The 22,406-nt window shown below is 36.5% G+C and overlaps 1 protein-coding gene across 1 annotated transcript in view; it reads left to right on the top strand.

The window, feature by feature from the left end:
* Positions 1 to 815: 815 nt before the first annotated feature.
* LOC107592508 (rho GTPase-activating protein 32-like) overlaps positions 816 to 22,406 on the top strand; it is a gene marked incomplete at its 5' end in the record, with an annotated part of 28,528 nt that continues 6,937 nt past the window's right edge. Inside the window, 12 exons of the mRNA XM_016282041.1 lie at positions 816 to 915; positions 6,553 to 6,587; positions 8,415 to 8,506; positions 11,362 to 11,446; positions 13,873 to 13,959; positions 14,174 to 14,311; positions 15,092 to 15,184; positions 15,962 to 16,084; positions 17,258 to 17,335; positions 17,424 to 17,499; positions 17,703 to 17,768; positions 22,054 to 22,369. Of these exons, the coding sequence (XP_016137527.1) occupies positions 816 to 915; positions 6,553 to 6,587; positions 8,415 to 8,506; positions 11,362 to 11,446; positions 13,873 to 13,959; positions 14,174 to 14,311; positions 15,092 to 15,184; positions 15,962 to 16,084; positions 17,258 to 17,335; positions 17,424 to 17,499; positions 17,703 to 17,768; positions 22,054 to 22,369 (1,289 nt within the window). The remainder of the gene's footprint in view (positions 916 to 6,552; positions 6,588 to 8,414; positions 8,507 to 11,361; positions 11,447 to 13,872; positions 13,960 to 14,173; positions 14,312 to 15,091; positions 15,185 to 15,961; positions 16,085 to 17,257; positions 17,336 to 17,423; positions 17,500 to 17,702; positions 17,769 to 22,053; positions 22,370 to 22,406) is intronic.

The following is a 22,406-nucleotide window of genomic DNA, read 5'->3' as shown; positions in this document are numbered from 1 at the left end:
TTTCAGTAGAGCTAATGTCATAACGGAGCTCCAGTTTAAAGATATTCTTGCTGAGAAATTTAGTTAAATGATATACAGACAGAGGTTTGTTGTAACTCAATAAAGCATGTGCATTATGTAGAACGGATCAGCATGCTTGCAGTGCCTTGGCCAATGTTCATGTTTTGTGTACTTAAGTAGGCTTTTGGCCTTAAAGTCTTTGTTAACTGGCTGAACTTGGCGCAAATCTCACACGGGCCGAAAAATGCTTCTTACAAAAACACAGTCCATTCCTACATCACTCGTTGCCATGGTTGCAGAATACTCCCCATACCAGAGAATTCCTGCCCGGAGCTCTCATGGATTCTTTGCGTTTGTTTACTGCAGTCTGCAGTTCAGCTCTACATGAGACTGACCTCGTAAAGCACAAGGCATTTCACATCATTACAGAAGTTCATTTACATGTTAATTAAAGACAAACTCTTAAAATCTTTCATGCACTGCTTTTATTTCTCTCGCTGGCCAGACAAAACATATAAATGTCAGGATAGTTAAATTATTGTGGTACTAAAATCCAGTTTTAAACACCTAAAGGTAGCTAAAACCTTATCTTGAGGGGAATAAAACTGTATTGAAAAACTAAATATGAGTAAAACAAGTGTCCACTAGAACTTTGCACATTGCGCTGATGCAATATGTCTTCCCATATAAGCCATCCTCGCTGTTCTTGCTGTAATCATGTTGACCCATTCATGCATTTTCATAATCACAGTGTTTGGGTTATGGCAGCTTCTTGTGTGTTTGAGATTATATTGCAGACTCATGGCTGACATTTAAATGGCCTTTATTCTCCTTTTCTGTGTCAAGTGTCAGGACCCCAGTGGGTTCGGAAATGCACCATGTTTGTGAGAACGATGAGCCTGGCAGACATGTCCGGTAAGTGCCGCTCCGCAGCCAAACGCACTTCACGCACAGGATGGGATCAACTCTGACTCCATTTATACAGTTATGAACTGAGCGAGAGGAACAGTAAACTGATAAAACGCTGCATTAAGATGATTCAGATGCATTTGGCGAATTGCAGGGTTTGAACCCATCCTCTTAACTGTGCATGTCGCTTTCACCTTCTTGGGTCTCATTCACTCGTAATTGTGAATTTTTACCGTCATTTGTTGATCAATCCAGATTATTCTAAATGAGGGAGGGCGTGTCTTCATAAAGTTATTAGCATAATACACACCCATGTCCATATAAGGGCTTTCGTACAACCTCTCCTATATTTGTCAGTCTCTGCATGTACTTTTTTTCCTTTTCCAATTTCAAAACTAGTTGAAATGCAAAATAGTTTTTATGTAGTCCTAGACAACATCATCGGCTGCATTAATGCAGAATTCATTCTGACTTGAACTGTTGTAACTTTTGTTGCTTTGAAATTAGACTTAGTAGGGTCATTTAGTTACTTGGTTATAATATAATAAAAGTGATTCTACAATAAGTCTAATTGAACTTAGTTTCATATATTCTACGTCAACTAAGTGATCCTATATCAGTGCCGATAGCCTTGTGGACGGCGCGCCGACATTTAGCACCATTGTGCAACAGGCTTCCCGAGTTCGAATTCCCACTGGAGGACCTTTCCTGATTCTGCCCCTATCTCTCTGCCACGTCAGTTCTGATCTGTCTTATCGTAATAAAAGGTGAAAATGCCCAAAATAAACCTTAAAAAAATAAATAAGTGACCCTACAATAAGTTTATTTTCAAAGCTACAAAAGTTCTGTAATGTAATGAGTTTTATTGTGAATTTCAAATAAATATAAGTGATACATTTAACTTTTATTAAACACTGGTTGTATGAAAGACATGTTTGTGAATGAGACTCGTGTCTTTTGTTTGTGTGCATGTTCCTGCTCTGTGTCCCTTTTTTGCCTTTCCTTCTGTATCTTACTTCAAATGTCTGACTGAGTTGGAAGAGCCCTTGTTTGTGAGTTGTCTGTGCGTATCTTCTGGAAAGCAGGTGAAAAGACAGGTAAACTGTGCATAGCGTCAACAGGACATTGATTATTGGATGACCGGAATGGGCTTTTAGTAGTCAGGACTTTGAGTTCTGATGTATGAAAATCCAGGGTCAGATTGGATGCTCGGAAGTTGTGGCCTCAACCATTTATTTTAGATGGAGGGATAAGGATATAGTGATCTAATTTTTAAAGTCTCAATGAAATCAAAACTGACCCAATTTACTTTCTTAATGCATATTGTGTCTTATTGACTTTGTCATCCTTCTTATTTTGTAACTCCTCTTCTTCAACCTATTGGTCCCATTCAGATATATCTCACCAATTTTTTTTATCCTGTTTCGCTCAGAAATATGACAGATTACAGAGAACTGCAAACAGATGCCTGCTAGATCGACGCTGAAGATTTTTCATCTTAAGTCATTCAGCCAACAGTTTAAACGAAGGTTGCATGATTTGGGCAGGAAATCTAGTTTTTCTGATAAAAATTGCGATTTAAAATGCGATTGAAAAAAATCCAGGTTTGCTGTGTTTGTATATACGGCTGCACAATATGGCCAAAATCTTGTGATTATACCTGCATATGGTTATAATACAACAACAGCAATAATAATAATAATTATTAAATAAAAACAAAATAAGAAAATGTTCACTGTAAATTTAAAAAAAGTAATTAAGAGATATAATATAGTAATATTTATTTTACAGTACAACTGTAAAAATTACAATATTTAATATCTTCACTTTTGAATGTTAAACTTTTATATTGAATTACAGCCTTTTAGATGAGCACACTAAGCCATATCGCAATTTTGGTTATATTTTGATCAATGGTGCAGCCCTAGTTTAAACTGGGATGTATTTATATTTCTTTATTGAACTATCAGGAGGACACACCTAAATAAGAGAGTCTGAACATCCCTAACATGTCCAAAAACGAGTGGAGAGAATGGCACAAAAGCTCTGTCATACGAGCAGCCCTTCTCTTCCTGCGAACAGCTGAGGAGTTACAGAGGCCTGGTGTTAACCCAGCGTTCAGATCGCCACATCAAATATTCAACAGGTGCCTCTGAACGTGAGCTTTTTGTGTGTCTGAGACGGTAAGAAAGGCTAGATAGACGAGTGTGTGACGAGAGAGTTCATTTTATTTTTGCTTATGGAAATCTCCAAGGAAAGCCCACCCATCTGCACGTATCTGTGGAGGGTCCGACCACAGGAGAACGAACGTGGACGCATCTGAATCGGTGAAGCGATGACGTAGAGAGGTGATGACAACTAAAGTGTGGCTAGTACTCGACCTTGTTGACCTCCGTAGTTCTGCCTCACGGAATCAACAACAGAAGAAATGTTCAAGAGGAAGAGAATGCTCAAGGTATGAAGCAATATGAGAGCAAGGAAGATTCAGTATTTGAATGTGGAAATATTTACCTAGTTGACTTAGGGTTTAATTGGTTGGTTGGGTAATGCATTATAAATTTGAGTGCTTTTATGTTTTTAACATGTACGATTTGAATCAGCTGTCGAGAGCAGTCTTCTGTGTGTTGTGTTCAACAGCGTCTGTCAGAGAAACATAAACCAGTCATGGAGAACATGTATGAGGTTACCACAAGAGAAACGGCATGGATTGGCTGGCTTTATACTGACTGGTTAAGAAGGTTTGGTAGACTAGTGCAAGTTATGCCTACTTTATCGTACAGCAGAGAAGAGATATTCTAGATGGACGTGGTTGATTAGCATGTTTCCATCCCAGGTTTATCTCAGGTGAACCCGTATGCCAGCCGCCAGGTGTGTTGTTTGCTGTAAATCCTACAGCGTGTTTGCGTAACATCACTGCAGTCTTGGTTAAAGCCAGCTGCATTTACCGTCGCTACACGCAGTAATACCCGCAGCGTTGTAGGAGGAACACTTGAAGGTTGAAATGTAGTCTTTATTGTGGGTTGAATAAAAACTTGCTGCCTCTTTGGAGATCCAGGCGTGTTTTGTTCGGCACCGTTTCACAGCTGGAAGGACAAGTCTCGTGGTTTCAGCACACAATATGCAATGAAACTTGGACCAGTGTATTGATTTGAATTAGCATTCAGCATAGATAATTATCAGTTTGTCTTTGAGTAAGTAATATTTTGATGTTCTTTTAATTAGTTTCAGGGGTTTTTTTAAGCATATTATGCTATATAGACTATCGTTCAAAAATCGGGTCTGTAAGATTTTAACAAATATTTATAAAACAAGTGTCGTGCTCATCAAGGCTCCATTAATTTGATAAAAAAATACTGTAAAACAAATAATATTATTACAATTTAAAATAGCAGTTTTCTATTTTTATATAGTTTAAAATGTAATTTATTCCTGTGACGCAAAGCTGAATTTTCAGCATCCTTACTCCAGTCTTCAGTGTCACATGATCTTTTTAGAATTCATTCTTATATGTTGATTTGGTGCTCAAGAAACATTATTATTATCAATTTTGAAAACAGTTTAGGTGCTGCTTAATATTTTTGTGTTTCTTTGAATAGACAGATCTAAAGAGCAGATTTTCTAAAATACAAATCTTTTGTAACATTATAAATGTCTTCACTGTCTCTTTTGATCAATTTAACATGTCCTAGCTAAATGAAAATATTATTTCAAATCATACTGACTCCAAACGCTTCAACTGTACTGGACTTCTATATTTCTTTGAATGTCAGACTAGACCTTTCAAGACAGCTTAAAATGGCATTCACAACATATTTAGCTTCTGTGATGTGGTGTATTTCTGAGTGAAACACAATATTCAGAAGGGAATACTTAAGCAAGCATGACTATTACTGTTGCTTTTCCTCATGGTTAGGGATTTGACAAACCCTGAGCCATATCTAGACCAAAATATCTTAGAGACTTGGGCCAATAAGCAGCCATCCAGAACATCCTAGCAACCGCATAGCAACTTCTTTTGCAGAAAGCATTATTCATATTTTCCTTCTGTATATATGTTCTAAATGATGTTGGTTATTATCATATTTCCCCATCCTTGATGTCAGCAGAAAGTAATTTCAGTTGGAGAAATGCATTTATATTTTTATGAAAGATTGCTGAATCATATTCAGTAAGACCAGGGGACATTAAGAATGTAAATGGGGTCTGTTTTTATTTATATTAAGGTAATGGAACAAAAATAGTTTTGACAGTAAATGTTGTCAGTTTTTAAGAAAGATACAGGATAGTGTCTAAAAATGCTGCTTTCGCTGCAGGAATGTTGACTACGTCAATAACCCTTGTGTCAGTCAGGGACAGAGACAGAACGCTGCCTAATAATGACTGACAAACAATCAGTGTGACTCCAGTTAATATCTTCAGACATGCCTGTGCACTGCGGTGTAAGTGTGCAATATATTTCCACTGATTTATAGGCAAGACATTGGCAGGCAGCTCTTCTCACTGTCACTGATTTGGCCGAGATCTCTCCTCTGAGATCTCAGCTGATCTTCAAGCCGTGTGTTGTGAGGGCCGAGATTTCATCGGATTGAGGAATGTGTGCTCAATTCAAAGCCAAATGGAGAAGGTGGGGTTCTGGAAGTAGGTTGGGTCAGAAGAATTTTTATTTTTTATTTTTTTTACTTATCAGGGGCAGCAGGGCTGTTATATTTTTGAAAATGTTTCTTTTTTATATTACTTTCAATTTCAGTTTCATGTAGTTTCAATTATTCCTAAATAGTATTATAATTGTAAAATGGCCAATTGTTTTTTTTTTATCTTTATTTTTAGTAATTTAGTAGTTGTTTCTAGATTTACTTTCTCAATTTTTTATTTTATATATATTTTATTATATTTTATTTTGTGTGTGTATATACAGTATATAATTTACATGTTTTAAATTATTCTTTAAAAGGTTATTTTGTTTGTATTATTAGTAAATGGCCAGTTAAAGTTTTTATTTTGGATTGTATTTTTACATTTTAGTTTCAGTTTTTCCTGTTCATTTAATAGTTTTTATTTTGTTTGCATTTTTGGAAACCACCTAGGTTTTGTTTGATTTTTATTGCATTGTCAGTATTAAAAATAAAATAATAAAATACTATGCATATTTTATTATACAAGATCATTTTCTCAGTACAGTTTCTGTGTGTTTTTGTTTATGTTTTAGCGCATGTTTATAGCATTAGATTACTTAATTTTTACATATTATTTTTAGTGCGAGATTTCTTCTTCCTAGTTTTTGTAACAGTTTTCATTATCAATAATAACTCTGATCAGGAACTGTGAGGCTTGTGGTCAGGTAGAGTTTGACGGAAGTGATTTTACCTTTGGAGGCCAGTCTTTCAGTGTTTTCAGCTTTGCTTCCTTGTCTCCTCTAAGAGTTGCAGCATGCAAATCCAAACACAATATTTGTTTACACGGCACCAGTGCTTTTGCTTTGCATTCTGCTTAGTTATAGAAGTAAGCACACATACTGAGGGGTTTATTGTTATCATTGAGATTATATAGGAACACACTAAGTTCACACACATCTGCTTGCTTAACAGTACAGTATAGGTTTAATACTTGTTAAATATGCTTATGCACTACTGACCATCTCTAAAGGTTTCTTGTCCAGGGGAGAGCAGCTAGCAATAAAGGTAAGTTTGACAGAAGTGTCCGACGCCTCCTTTCTCCCATACTGCCACACGCACAGTGCTTCAATCAATCTGATCATTGCCTCTAAAATGATTGGCTTATCAATGCGCTGGCCTTTCCTAATTTGCCATCCCTTTGCGGGAGAAAACAAGGATTGCTTTGGGTAAAGCAGCAGGCAGATCCACTCTTGTCATCCCTCATTCCAGTGTTTAAACTCATCCGTGACTGTTTGATGTTGTGCAAACCTAAAGGAGGACTGCAGAGATCTGTGCTTCCCCCGAGGGGTTCGGGGAAGTGCTGTCTCGCAACCAAATGCTCCCGTGGCAGTGTTTCCATCGAAACTGCCTGTCAGGTGGATGAAACTCAAACAGTCATCATGACAGGTCCGCTGTTATCAGAACTAATCTGCATGACTGAGCCATAATTCACCGGGGCTTTTATTCATCAAGGACAAGAATAAAAAGATGTAATGAGGGAGGAAACATCCGGTGTGTACGCAGCTCTTGCTCTAAGGCCCAGAGCGCTGTTTTGTAATGCCGGAACTCTAAAACCGAGTGACTGCTCTGAACTTTTTAGAGCTGTACGTCATGTCATATTTTCTAAGAACATCAGCTGTAAGCTTGAGGCAAAGACAGTAAAATGAAAGTCTGTTGAAAACTACATTTTGCTGTTTAATGGAAAATCAGTTGGCATAAAATTAGATTTTGCATGAGATATTTTAAATGAGATAATTTTTGATAAAATGATTGTTGCTGAAGTTTTTTTTTTATTTTGTTCTTTTTATAATCTAAAGTGCCTTTTATTATTTGTTTATGTTTCTGTAGGTAAATACTACTACTAATAATCTAAATTATCTCTATACATGTCAATAAATATAATTTAAAAAAAATCTCTCTCTAGTTTACATATCTGAATACATATATTTGGATTGTATTTTTATTTATTTTAGATATTTATAAATATAAAAAGGCTATTTCTGAAGTGTATACACAGCATTAATAATTCAAATTTAAGTTACACTGTTTTGATAGCCCACTAACTACAAGTAACTTTGCATCTACATGTCAAGTAATTCTCATTAATTTGCAACTAAATGTCTACTAACTCTTGAGTAGACTGTTAGGTTAGGTTTAGGGTTAGAAAATAAGTTGACATATACTTGCAACGTTTCTCATATGTTGTATGTTGTGGACCCATCCAAATAAAGTGTTAGAAGATATTAAGCAGACAGTCTACTAATACTCTTAATGACTGCTAGCTGACGTGTAGTTGCAAAGTTACTTACTGTTAGTAGAATGTCTAAAGTGGACTATCAAAATAAAGTGTTACCAAAATGTATTATTAGAAGATTCATATTTTGATGCTCTTATCGCTTGCTGCGCACCGCTGTCAATCACAAATCTCATATCTGATACTCATTTTGCATAGAGGTTTAAAAATGGCCACTTGGATCACACGCCAGTGGTCAAAGTGTGAAGTTTGATGTAAACGCTTGGCTTTTATTCTAAATGAGACCAGAGGTCAGAAGACAACTGTCCCGGTCGCTTCACAAGCTGCTTGCTGCTCCCTTAGTAATTTTCTTAGTTTGATTTGAACATTAAAATCAAAGTGATCTGCTTGAGACCTTATGAATCCTCAGAGAATCATCTCCGTAATATCACTGCTGATTTAGGATTTCTAATCTATTTTCTCCAAAGTTTGTTGATTGTCGTTGAATTCAGATGATGCATACTTTAGCTCTTGAAACAGGGATGACTTTGATCTTTGTGTTGTTGAATGAACCCATCATAAAAACGGTTTCTTCTATATTCTCATTCCCCGTCCTTCAGGCTCGAAGCACTGATAATCTGGACAATTCTGGGGAGCCTGGGACCCGATCGGTGGGAACCACAGCCAACTTGAAGGGGAAGATGAGCAAAAGGTGAGAAACTGCATGTCTCTCCATCAGGCTTTATGAATTTTTTTTAAACCTAATTCTCTGTATTTTATTTTAATTTTGAAAACAATAATAGTGCCCTATTTTTTCTGGTTTCTGTTTTATGATTTAATGCAAATCTTTTTGCAGTCAAATGAAATTTGAACAGTTTCTTTAATTTTTTTGACAAACAATGTTCTGCACAACAGATGCTTATTATGAAAAATCTTCACGATATTAGATTTTTCACACCACGGTTAGAATTCATCATATCGATATATCACAATATATATAGAAAACTTGAGGAATCAGCCAAATACATTTTTACTGTGTTTATTTAGATTTTCTTTTTACCCAATGAACATAAGGATACTGATAAACACTGGGCACATGCATTTTCACTTCTTCAGGTCACAGCTGACCTGAGACTCTGGCTTTCTCTATTTTCATAAACCTTGATGAAAAGAAATGTGTAAGCTAAGAGATTTTAAAGGACTTCTACAGTTTAAATGTTTTTGCATTGTCAAGTCAAGTCAAGTCACCTTTATTTATATAGCACTTTTAACAATACAGATTGTGTCAAAGCAACTGTACAGCATTAAATTTTACAATAATGTTTCAATTAGGGCTGTCACGATATTAGATTTTTCACACCACGGTTAGAAATCACCATATCGATATATCACGATATATATATAGAAAACTTGAGGAATCAGCCAAATACATTTTTACTGTGTTTATTTAGATTTTCTTTTTACCCAATGAACATAAGGATACTGATAAACACTGGGCACATGCATTTTCACTTCTTCAGGTCACAGCTGACCTGAGACTCTGGCTTTCTCTGTTTTCTCTCTTGTTATTTCATAGGGAGCTTCAAAGAAGACACTGTCAAGTTCAACAGTATGATGAATAAATATTAACATCAAAACTGATAGTTTAACCTGTTAACTTGCATACCCGTGTTTTAAATGATGCCGGCGCCAATGAAGTCATCCAGTTAACGCGCTTCTAATTCAGTATTAATGTGCGTCTAGAACGGACGCAGATAAGGCATTAAGTGCATTGCACTGCGGCCAACTAAACATTTTACAGAGTTTAATGTAGCAATGTGGTCGCTCAGTTTTTCAATCGTGTAATAGATTTGAACAAAGAAATCAAGCAGCTACGCACATAATTGGTATCAATTGATATCATGTACATGTATCAGGTCACTTAATTTCCAGCAATATCGTCGACTTAATTGCACAGATACTATTTAAACTGAACTGAGCTGGATGTTGACATCACTGAATTCAATAATAAACTGCCTTTAACTGAAAATTGCGTGTTTACTATTGTCATTTTGCATTATTGACACACTATTTTCCTAATTAATGCTGTACAGTTGCTTTTACACAATCTGTATTGTTAAAAGCGCTATATAAATAAAGGTGACTTGGCATGAATTGGCCATGACTTGATTGCAAATACAAAAATTAGACTAGTAAAGTAAACGCGGTACTTATTAAAAGAATCGCCCCTTTATTTAAATATATGAACACAGATACAAATCGTTGCAAAGCAACTTTACAGCAAATTAAGTTTCTACAATATTTAGTGGTAGCTTATCAGTGGTGACTGTCAGTTAATGTACATATGGCAGAAATGTACGGAAAAATCAATTAAAGACGTAATCAAACAGACAATGAATACTATTAACAGCAATTATTATATGATGCAATCAAACTTATAGCAAAATAGTAGTTCTGTATTTTGTTTCAGGGTTGGCATCATCTGAGGTCCTCTGAGGGGTTGGCATCTAAATAATACCGTTATATCGTCACACCCTAAATTAACACGATGTCAATATTTCATGATTTGAATATCATGGTTATCGTCAATACCGGTATATCGCGACACCCCTAGTTTCAATGAGTGAGCTAGAGCAGCTCTGGGGATGAAGTTCAAGTCCTCATATAAGATGCCAGACACTGAAAACACCACAAGCGTCACATGTGCTTGAGTTTGTGTAGTAGACTTGTATACTAAATATTTCAATAGCAGTCTTTTAGCAGTTTGATTGTGTATAGCATTTTGATTTATTCATCCAAACTTTGCCAAATTCCTTAACATTACACATTACACAGTAAATTCCATATTTATGACTGGGTTCCACGATTCTGTCCTTGTTTTTTCACATTGGAAATCATAGGGCTTTACTCTAAAGCACCTTTCTTAACTAATGTTCCCACCTTGCAACCACACCCACTTGAATTGTAACCAGGACCCTCAAACTCAGGTGTAGACCAAGCATTTGAAATGAAGAGTAAAACAGCCTTAAAGGTTTTAGACACAAAAGTGATGGGCTATATTTTGGTTTAATAGTTAATGAAGTGTCAGCATTGCATCTCAGAAACTGAGTTCAGCTTCAGGTTTGTCAAGCTCTAAACACACTGTAAAACAGGAAGAACTGAGTTTCACTTCCCCCTGGAATAACTGATAATGGGATGCAAAGTTTCCCTGTGGTGTCCTTACTGAAAGCTGCCCTAGAGAGCTTCTACATTCGGTGGAACTTGAAAATACAAACTAGAGCTGAAGAAAATGTACATAGTAGTACCGTCCTAGGCAAAACTCAGTGTTAACGTGTGGGTGTTTGCCAGAGCCCTGAGAAGTCTTTAGGATTTTTTTTGTTTCATTTCGTTGTTTTCCAGATGAAAATCCTAAGGCTGAGAAATAGTTATAGTGCTACTTGCTAGAATGACTAATTTGATTAACCAGATAAGTTAAACATAGTTTTAAACTTTTCTCTATTTGTAACTGATAAACATACAGTATATGATGTGTTAACTCATCATTTCATCTATTGATTGTGGTTCCAGGCTTTCTGTTGTGAAAGGTCACTTCCCCAAGCTTGTTGACTGTGCCCACTTTCACTATGAAAATGTGGACTTTGGTTCTATCGAGGTAAGATCTTGTCTTATTAAGCAGAAGTTTGTTAGCTCTCCACTAAAATGTTATAAAAATTGAAATTTTTTATATCACCCAGCCCTACAGGTCACATTTGTTTGCAAAATTTGATATTTGCTGGACATTTATAATAAATAAATATATAATAATATATATATTTTTTAATGTATCGATTTCATTTATTTATTCAACTTGTTATTGTTTTGATTATTATTCATATTATTATTTTGCCCAAAAGAAGGTGTTTTACATCAGGAGCACAATTATGATACCTAAAAATATTGCCCATGTTGGCATTAATGCTTATTTATACCGTATTTAGGAGCAAAAAAGATTATTTACCAGGAATGAAGTAGAACAAGATTTAAAGCTATGACATTAATATTATGTTGCCCTGACCAAATGACCTATAGAAATGTGGTTTCATTTTTACATTTTGATGAAAGATAACATACACTGATCAATTGTGCACAATAAGACCAATGACATCTACTTAAAAAGTATAAAAAAAAATTTGTGTGTGTGTTTTAGTCATGTACATGTTCAGTTGTCATTGTGCATCATGTCAATATGTGTCACAGTTAGAGTTAGTTTAGTGATTTAAAGCTATGACATTAATATTATGTTGCCCTGACCAAATGACCTATAGAAATGTGGTTTCATTTTTACATTTTGATGAAAGATAACATGCACTGATCAATTGTGCACAATAAGACCAATGACATCTACTTAAAAAGTATAAAAAAAAATGTTGTGTGTGTGTGTTTTAGTCATGTACATGTTCAGTTGTCATTGTGCATCATGTCAATATGTGTCACAGTTAGAGTTAGTTTAGTAAAAAACAAGCAGATATCAGCATACAGCCAGATCATCTCCAGGGATGATACAGACCCTTGCTTTGTGACCTTCAATAACACACACACATTCAGATTCTGTTTGTGTGCTCTGATAGGGAAGAGGAAACAATTACTTATACTTGATTCTCAGATACAATGCAGTATGTCAGAGCTCTTCTCATATAAACCGCCGGCCACAAAGTGCTTTGTTTGAGCTTGTCTAAAATCTGTGATCCATTTAAGAAGGTGTACAGCCATAGTGATAGACATTCATTCTCAAAATGTAATTCAGTGTCCCTGTGGCATTGTTTTGTGTGTTTGTGCTGCATTTTGTGTTTATAATGGCAGAGATCTGTACACACACACACACACACACACACTTGAGAGCACCTGGAGCGCACTGACCGCACAACATGACTGGAGTGGGAGTCCATCTCATTAGTGTTTAAACCCCCTGAAGACAAAAATAAAAGACCTTTACATGTTTTTCTTTACTCTGACCCTGTGAAGCAGAAAGGGTCTCTGCAGTTCTTCTGTTCTTTGTGTAATTGCTAATGCAATACAGTATTTTTTTGGCCATGTACCATACTAGTACCATGGTTCTTTGAAATGCTATGGTACGCTACATGACTATGGTTATACATATTTAAATGCTCTCCAGGGCTACATTTGTTTGATTGTTTACTATTTAAAATGATGTTAAATGTTTTCTGTTTAAATATATATATTTTAGCAGTCATTCTTCAATGTCACATAGTCCTTCAGAAATCATTGTAAGATTGATTTGCTACTGAAGAGACATTTATTAGTATAATCAGTGTTGTAAACAGTTATGCTGATTTATACTTAATGTCTCCTTGCTGAATAAAAGCATTAATATCTAAAAAAAACTGAACTTACTGTCCCGGTGTCCCCAGACTTAGGAGTTTTGTGTAAAATAGTAAGTAGCTTTGGATAAAAGTGACTGTTTACATCTCAACGATTACATTAATTGTCAAAGCAATGAGGAAGTTTGCATGCTACATGGATATGAAACACCATTTTGGTGACTGAATTATAGTGAAGGGATGTTCCCAGCTTCTCATAAACAGTCATGTGTTTGAAAGTATCTTATCAAATTTGAGTAACAAGCAATTTTCTAGTAATTTATCTGTCCAGACTGAAAGCGATATTAGAATCAATGCAATTCAGTACATGTTTTGGTGTTTGTTGTTACTTTCAACTCGTTTCAAAATGTCAGAAAAATGAAACTTGGAAAGTACAACTGAATGCCTTTAGAAATTGGATTTACACCCTGTAAACTCAAACATAAATGCACAATTACATTGGGGTGCAGGTGCATGATAAATGTAACACCCATTGAGATGTACTTTTCCAATAATAAACTTGTCAGATCAGGATCAGTGAACACAAAACCAGCCTAATTCATGCAACCAACTGTTCTTCCAGCGTACCGTGTGGTTATAGTGAAATATGTAGCCTTAAATGATGATGCAAGACTGTGAACATTCCCTTTAAATGTTTGTTTATGTGTGCTTGAACTTCTTCGCACCTTCATGAATTAATGTCTGCTCTTTACACCTTCAGCTTCAGTTTGCCAACGAGCAGAGCGATGCTAGCTGGACCTTGGGGAGTGCCAAAGATCTGGTTTTCCTCGTGCAGGTGTCCTGCCAGGTCAGTGGGCGCACATGCCCCAGTCAGCGCTAATAGTAGCCACAAAAAAAACAAACACGTCTGACCGTATCAAACGTGAAAGAATTCAGTGCACTACACATCATTTTGCATTGTGCATCTTCCTCTCTTCTGTTGGTATGTCATTTGTTGACTTCCCCTTCCTCTCTCTGACCCTCTTTCCCCAACTCTCTCTCTCTCGCGCGCTGAAATCTAGGGTAAGACGTGGATGGTGCGGCGTTCATACGAAGAGTTCCGGACGCTGGACGCCCATCTGCATCAATGTATTTACGACCGCCGTTACTCGCAGCTCTTGGCCCTTCCTGCCCTATGCGAGATCGGAGACCAGGTGGAGGTGAGCTCAACTACGCTGGATACAAATTTCCTTTTTCTTATTTAGCTTCATCGTAGCTCATGTCGTACCGCTAACAGAGTTAGCTACTCTGTATTGAGGTCGTCGGACAGTTATGTAGGTTGGTGTCCGGATCCTTAGGGACAGTGCTGAGAAGGAAAACACTTAATCTTTCACATGTCACTATTATTATTATTTATTTTTTTTTTTTTCAGTTATCATGTGATTATTTTAAATCTGGTAGATTCTATTTACCATTAGATACAAAAGTTTGAGTTCAATAAGATTTTGTAGTGTTTTTGATAAGTCTCTTATGCTGAGCAAGTCTGTGTTTATTTGATCAAAAATACAGTAAAATATAGTATTGAGAAATATTACAATTTAAAATAACATTTTTCAGCAGTCATTACTCCAGTCTTCAGTGTCACATGATCCTTCAAAAATCATTTTAATATTCTGATTTGCTGCTCAAGAAACCTTTTTTGAATGTTGCTTAATAGTTCTTAATAATTCAGTGCTTAATTGTTTTGTTTTGTTTTTCTCCAAATTCATTTCCTTTGATGAATACAAAAGTTCAAAAGAACACTTGAAATCTAAATCTTTTAAAACACAAATGTCTTAAATGTACTAACACTTTTAATAAATGTATTGCATCCTTAATAAAATTAAAGTATTCGTTTCTTTACTAAAAAATCTAACTGATCTGAATCTTGCATTACAAAAATTCATTTGAAAAATAAGTGAGACTTTCAATTGAGCTTAACATGCATGTTGTTCACGCAGATCTTCACGCCACTGTTGTCGGAGTATCTGAACCGTCTCTCCATGATCGTGGACAATAAGCTGAACTGTGGGCCGGTTCTCACCTGGATGGAGGTGAGAGGCAAGCAGAGCAAAGATGGGAATACAAACATACATTAGAGTAGATAAGAACTGCAATTTGGAAGTATGTCAAAATGAAACTTATTTATAGGGATAGTTCATCCTCATGACTTTCCAAACCTATGTGTTTCTTTCTTCTGTGAAATATAAAAGATATTTTGAAGAACGTTGGAAACCAAACAACATTGGAGCCCATTGACTTGTATAGTATGGCCTGATGAAAACAGACATTTCTCAAAATATCTTCCTTTTGGAACAACATAAGCATGAAATTATACATGTATCACAGGCGATCCCAACACGCACACTTTTTTGTAAAAAAAAATGGCAGAATCTGTTTTGCTAAGATACATTTCGTGAATTTTGCTTTGAGATTTTGGCTACCTGAAGTCATGCAATATTACAGCTAATGGATTTTCATGCTCTCTACAGATTGACAACCATGGCAACAGGTTCCTGCTGAAAGAAGAAGCATCTTTAAACGTCCCTGCCATCGCTTATATTTTGAAGAACCAAACAACATTGGAGCCCATTGACTTGTATAGTATGGCCTGATGAAAACAGACATTTCTCAAAATATCTTCCTTTTGGAACAACATAAGCATGAAATTATACATGTATCACAGGCGATCCCAACACGCACACTTTTTTGTAAAAAAAAAAATGGCAGAATCTGTTTTGCTAAGATACATTTCGTGAATTTTGCTTTGAGATTTTGGCTACCTGAAGTCATGCAATATTACAGCTAATGGATTTTCATGCTCTCTACAGATTGACAACCATGGCAACAGGTTCCTGCTGAAAGAAGAAGCATCTTTAAACGTCCCTGCCATCGCTGCTGCTCACGTCATCAAGCGCTATACTGCTCAGGCTAGCGATGAGATATCTATTGAGGTACTCAGACCACTTATTTTTTTCCCTCTGTTGATATATTTCCTTTTAAAATAGGACTTTGAGATGCGACATATGAAAGCTTCTGGTTTTTTCAAAGCTCCTATCAGTGTTGTACATCAAACTACTGCATAAACTCCAAACTCTTCCAGAAGACCTTGTACCCAGTTTGAGTTCTGTCTTTTTCACGTCCTGTCCTTATTCTGCACATGCATGCACAGCCTGCCTGGTCCTGGGACACCGTTTTGTACTCTCTGCTCTTCCTCCTCCTCCTCTTCCTCCTCCGTCATGTCTATTCCTGTCCCCACTCCCTATACGCTGCTCTATATACAGCGTCACTTTCTGGGCCAGAGAATGGGGTGACCCAAACTTAGAACACATTGAGACCCCTTTTCTCTCTCTATTTCTTTGTCTCTCTCTCTTTCTTTCTTTCTCTCTGTCTGTCTGTCACATTTCACTTCCTTTGCATACATATGACATAATTTTATAAACCGATCTATCTAGCTAGCTTTAACCACATGGCGAGAACATAAAAACCTCTCTGAAACCCTTTGTAACCACCTAGAAATGCCTTATGACTTTGCCAAGCACTTTAGCAACCACTTAGTAATGCTGTATTTGTCTGTTTGTCTGTTGAATTTTTATATTTAGGCAAGGCTTTTAAAGCCAACATCAACATTTATTTCGACAAACTTTTCCTTTTTGGTTTCTCTCTTGTTCTTGTTCTTTTTCTCTTTTCTCTCATCTCGGGCTTAATGCTTTCTCTTTCTGCTCTCCACTGAGAGATAGGAACTGATGTTTTTTTGCCTTCCTCTTTTTTTAATTTGGGTCAAAGTATATTTCGGCATGCAACAGTGCTTTTGAATAGAGATGTTAATCTGATTGTGACTGGATGTTGTTGAGAATATATGAAGTGTTTTGTCTGCAGTGTACATACAGTAATTGCTGCTGTTGACGTGATTGTGGTTGAAAAATATGTACTCAATCATCATCCTCTTCTATGCTAATATACTTTTATGAAGAGTTTTTGATGGTTTCAATGGACAATTAGTTTGCATGTTTGTTACTAGGTGTGTGTGTGTGTGTGTGTGTGTGTGTGATGTTTTATTTATTTCAAGATCAAGTCTTGTTTGCATGCTAATCGCTTGCATGTGTCTTTTGTTCCTCTTTCTAAAGGTTGGTGATATTTTGTCAGTGATTGACATGCCACCCAAAGAGGACACCACGTGGTGGAGAGGAAAGCATGGATTCCAGGTACCGGTTCCAGGTTCCAGGATCTGATTTGGGCCATCTTCAGTAACACTGTAAACTTTGAGCCCAGCTTTCCCCTCTTTTTCTTCAGGTTGGCTTCTTTCCCAGTGAATGTGTGAAGTTAATCAATGAGAAGTTGCCAGTCAGTGCTCCTGTCAGTAAGCAAGGTACCATGCACATGGTCTTCTTCAGTATCCAGAGATCAGGATGGTTCTGGAAGTAGAAATGCCTTTTAAAATCTCTATAGCAGTGTACTTCCAGAACCAATATTGCTGAAAAAGTGTTCTGTCATTTTTTTTAACTCTTCTTGCTGGTTTGTCAGTGCTTTAGTACACATCATTTGGTTGTTCATCTTTATTGGCTTTTTCAGAGGTGGATGCTTTGGGCTCCAAACCTGGCATTAACAACACGACTGGGCCTTCCTCTCCATCATCAGGTATCACTAAATAATGTTTTTTTTTTACTTTTCAATAGTTGCAATTAGGGCTGGGCATAGTATTAAAGTGCCCCTATTATGCCATTTATACGGTTCCTAATATTGTTTTGGGAGTCACCTACAATAAGATTACATGCATGTAAGGTCAAAAAAACGCTTTCGTTTTCTCAAAATATGCATTTAATATCACCTAATTTTCCAGCGATTCTCAAACAATTCGTTCGAAGCAGTTCAAAGATTCCGTCTCTCTAAAACCCCTCCCGCCTGCTGTGCTCTGATTGGTCAGATGGCCTAGTCTGTTGTGATTGGTCTACAGCACGTTTCGGAAACGATACGCCTATTTCAATAGTTCTGTATTTTGAACGCTCTATAGAAAATATAAACATCTATTATTTATCATACTTACAGGTTGTGATTCAGTGGAGCAGCTGGTCCAAATAAACAGGATACTGATCCATCTTTCAAGAGCAAGCATTTTGTGAATCCCGCGTTAAACTCCCTGAAATTAGAGAAGCAGTCGTCAGTAGAATTGCGTGTTTGTGGGCAGGGCCAAGTTGTTCGCAGCCGGCCAATGTAGAACATAGGCGCGCATTATGCAAATGTGTTACCCCGTGACGTGTAGCCGTCACGGATGTGTGATTCAAATTACTAACGACTCGTTTCAGCTGTTCAGAGTCGATTCTTTATTTTGGGAGACAGTAACTTTATTTATCGTGCACTTTCAGCTTTACAACTTTGCAGATTGTTTACATTCAGCTACATTACACACTGCATGAAAGGCAATATTGGAAATGGCATAATGGGGGCACTTTAAAGTCACAATGAAACCACAGTCAGATCTTTTCTTCTCTATTGTGACACAGCCGAGTGTAGCAGTATATCGAAAAAGAAAAAAATGTAGGACAGAGATGTGATTCTGTGCATCAGTTGTTGATTAGATTGTACTTAAATGTGGAACCAGGTAAGAGCAAACTTGCAGGAGCAGGTTTAAGGAGATTAAAGTCCTGATTGAAGTCCTGCATATATCATAAGAGAAAGTCTGTAATTTCCCTGCAAGATCAAGTTATGGCAATTTAATTAAACCGTACGATTTACATTTTTTTTTAAAAAGAAACGTAGTCATATAAGAATTGTTAAGAATAAGATCTGTAAAATGCATTTAGAAAATAGATTTCATTTCAGGCCGTGTTTAAATACTAAATACCGCATTGTAACTGCATTACCACCTTGGATGTGCTATATTTTTGTATAATTCACAGTCTGGAGTCAGTTACTCCGCTTATATAACACTGTTAATGCACCACAAGACATTTCAGGTGTTTTATTTCAAGACATTTTTGAATGTGTGTGTGGCTGTCTGCTGCATTCGGCAGAATCTAACATTTAACTACTTCAAAAATAATGATGCTACCACCGCTACTGAGAAATGTCCACAGCTCTTAAATAGTGAAACTGTTTTATCAAGTCACAAGTTTTGTGCAAGTGTGTGCATAAAAGAGAGTGAGAGCAGAGATAGAGCATGCATTCCATAGATAATAAAGGAAATTGTCATATTTATTTCAATGCCTTTGTGGTTTTTAGTTCTTTCGCTGTGGTAGGCTGCAGGTGTCTTTGAAATAACTCAAATAATTTGGTTAAGTATACAGTGTCCATATTAAACTGTACTGCACAGTCAAGAAACTACTAAAACTACTTTAGCTGTGCGTTTACTGAAAAATATTGCCAACCAATCAGAATCAAGCATAAAATAGTAATGAAATATTACCATTTAAAATAACTGTTTTTATTTGAATATATTCAAGTGTAGTTTATTTCTTTTCAACATCATTACTCTAGTCTTCAGTGTCACATGATACTTCAGAAATCATTCTAATTTCCTGCTAAAGAAATGTTTCTTGTAGGCAACAAAAAGTGTAAACCCTAATTTAAAGAACATTGTTCTTAAAATGACATCATTTTATTATTTAGTTATTTATAATTGTTTGTTAATATTACTCCTAGTTTCTCTAAATAAATAAAAAAAGTTTGAAAGTGAGCAGCTTTGAAATATGATTTAAAAAAAAGGTTGAGAACCACTGATCAATAGCTATATCACCTACTCGGAGTAACATGGTTGTTAGACCTATGGCTGATCTGCTCAAATGGAACACAACCTGCAGGAGTTGTAAACATCATAGATTAGAGCTTACCGATTGGCTTTTTAGATGTTTTTGGTGTGGTTTTCTTCTCTAAATGGGTCAGAGTGCTCATATGGAGAATTCATTTGTACGTTCAAGTCACCTGTTAGTGCTCTGCAAAGCTAGAGTGAGCTGAGGCGGCGGGGTCAAGAACGACGCGCCCGGCGGGTCCGACGAATGAGCGGCAACCACATGTGACGTACCCCGGGCTGGATTCCGCTTCGTCCACGGTGAAAGTTGATGTATTCCCTCAGTGAGCATGTTTTGCACAAAATTTACCAGAAAAATGAACAGTTAATCATTTTTGTTTGAATCCACCAATATGGAGTATGCATACTTACAGTAATATTTTCTTGAATATGTTTTATTAAAGCATTTTAAGTTATGTAAAATGCCACATGGGGACTTCTGTGAATATTTTTAACTCCAAATCTGTTTTTTTGCTTTTTGTTTTTTAAATGAATGATCAAAACACTTCCAAACGTTGTGGCAATTTAGTGAGTTTTAAATTTAGAAACCCTATTAAAATCTCTATAATATTGCAAATTGCAATACGATGGAGGTGAGGTTAAATTAATTTACTTTAAAATTATTGGAAATAAATTATAAATATTTAATATGTCTCCCAGCCCAGTTATTTTCATAAGTAAGTCTCTTGTGATGAGCTTGGCTAATACAGCACAGTGGAACATGTTTACAATGGCCTCACCCATGTGTAAGTGAGGCTTACTGAGAGAGAGCTGTGTTTTTCCATAGTGACAAGAGGGGCGGAGCACAAGATCTCACGCCAGCCCCGAACACGCCTGGTTAGTCTTCGGGAGGCAAGGGGGGAGTCCTGTTTGACTGACCCCTCTTATCTGGACCCAGAGCTACGACGCTTCTCCATGTTATGAGATCCAGACTGACCCTCTACAGTGGACTCTCAAATCACAATCTGTTCTACCAGGAAAAGCCTGGTCAAGCCAGCTTAAGGGGCCATACAGACAGTACTAAAATAGAAATAATATTTCACAGTTGCACTGTTTGTACTGTATATTTGATCCAATAAATGCAGTCTTGGTGAACAAGAGTTCTTTCAAAAATCTTACCAAGCCCAAATTTTATAACCATTTGCTTTATATGCCATTTAGCTATGTAATTTTCCACATGGATGGACTATTTTGAGAGCTGTTTTTGTCGAGGACAGCTATAAAGACATCTTTTGCCTATGTAAACGCCATGTTAGAACTGTACAGCACACAGATGGATAATATATAAGGCAATAAATCCTTTTGTTGACATTTATTAATCTCTTTTAATCTTTTTATTACTTTTTTGTGTGAGAAAGTGTTAATATTAGGCTAAATGTTTATGGTTTCTATTAATTGATCTTTTCATCTATATAAATTTGATTTCATTAAGTAGGACATTGAGGAAAATCATTAGGTAACATGGGTAAATGGGATGAATGTTAAAGTAAAAATTTGAGCTATAGAGTGTCTGTTTGCGGACTCTACTCTGAGACATTAACAGCAGGTAAAGTGTCAAGTTTTTTTTTCTGTATGTAAGCTTATGTTTTCGTGTTAATCATAGGTTTCTTCTACAAATTAACCCCAAATATTGCTCTTGAGCAAGCAGCTTTTAAATGTTATGCACAAGCGTTACAATCTTTCTCAAAATGCAAAAACGTTATACTTTTGCAGGCTTTTTATTCGATTTATTTCTCTACTCGTCTGATGTCCCAGACTTTACAGGCTTGCTGAGGCCCAAAAAAAGCTCTACGCAAGTACAAAGTACAAGCGTTCCTAGATATGCAAGCTCAATTACAAATCATAATGCATGTATTATTATGCACTGAATTCTCAACATTGCTAAAAGAGACACTAAAAGGTGCATTACCTGACTTGACTAAGAATTGCAAATTGTGCATGTTAAATCTGAGTAAGCACCAGCAAAGCATGTGCATTTGTGTACTTGCGTAGAGTTCGTTTCTGGCCTCAACCACTTATGTTTTTGTGAACTTCCAATCTGTTGGCCAGCCCATGTATTTCTTCTACGAAGCTTTTTGCAGTAGAGCTGTATGGACTACGGAAGCTTTGGAGGAGCTGATGTTGTTTGTTAATGTTTAGGTGTCTTTCCGTTTGCAATGTATCATGTTAAATCCTGTTTGTTGTCAATTGCTGTGTTCTTTGCTGCAGTATTGCATTTACTCGCTTTTGTGCTTTGGATTAATGTATCTGAATCTGATTTTTTTTTTTTTTTTGGTTTACCTCTTTCTGATTCCACAGCACGACAGTCTCTGACCAGACCCAAGTCGTTTGTGTCCACCAGGCTTCTGTCTTTAGAGGAGGCGCAGGCTCGCACACAAGCTCCACTTCTCCTTCAGGGATCTCCTCACCACGCTATCAGCCAGTTTCACACTGTACTGGACCTGCCTGCTGACAAGTGGGTTTCTTTGAACAAATCAATGGCTTTTGAAGGA

This window comes from Sinocyclocheilus grahami, unplaced genomic scaffold (genome assembly GCF_001515645.1).
Source record: "Sinocyclocheilus grahami isolate Dianchi unplaced genomic scaffold, SAMN03320097.WGS_v1.1 scaffold153.1, whole genome shotgun sequence".
Classification (NCBI taxonomy): domain Eukaryota; kingdom Metazoa; phylum Chordata; class Actinopteri; order Cypriniformes; family Cyprinidae; genus Sinocyclocheilus; species Sinocyclocheilus grahami.
Note: the sequence above shows the minus strand (reverse complement) of the source record. Positions and strands in the feature narration are given on the sequence as shown.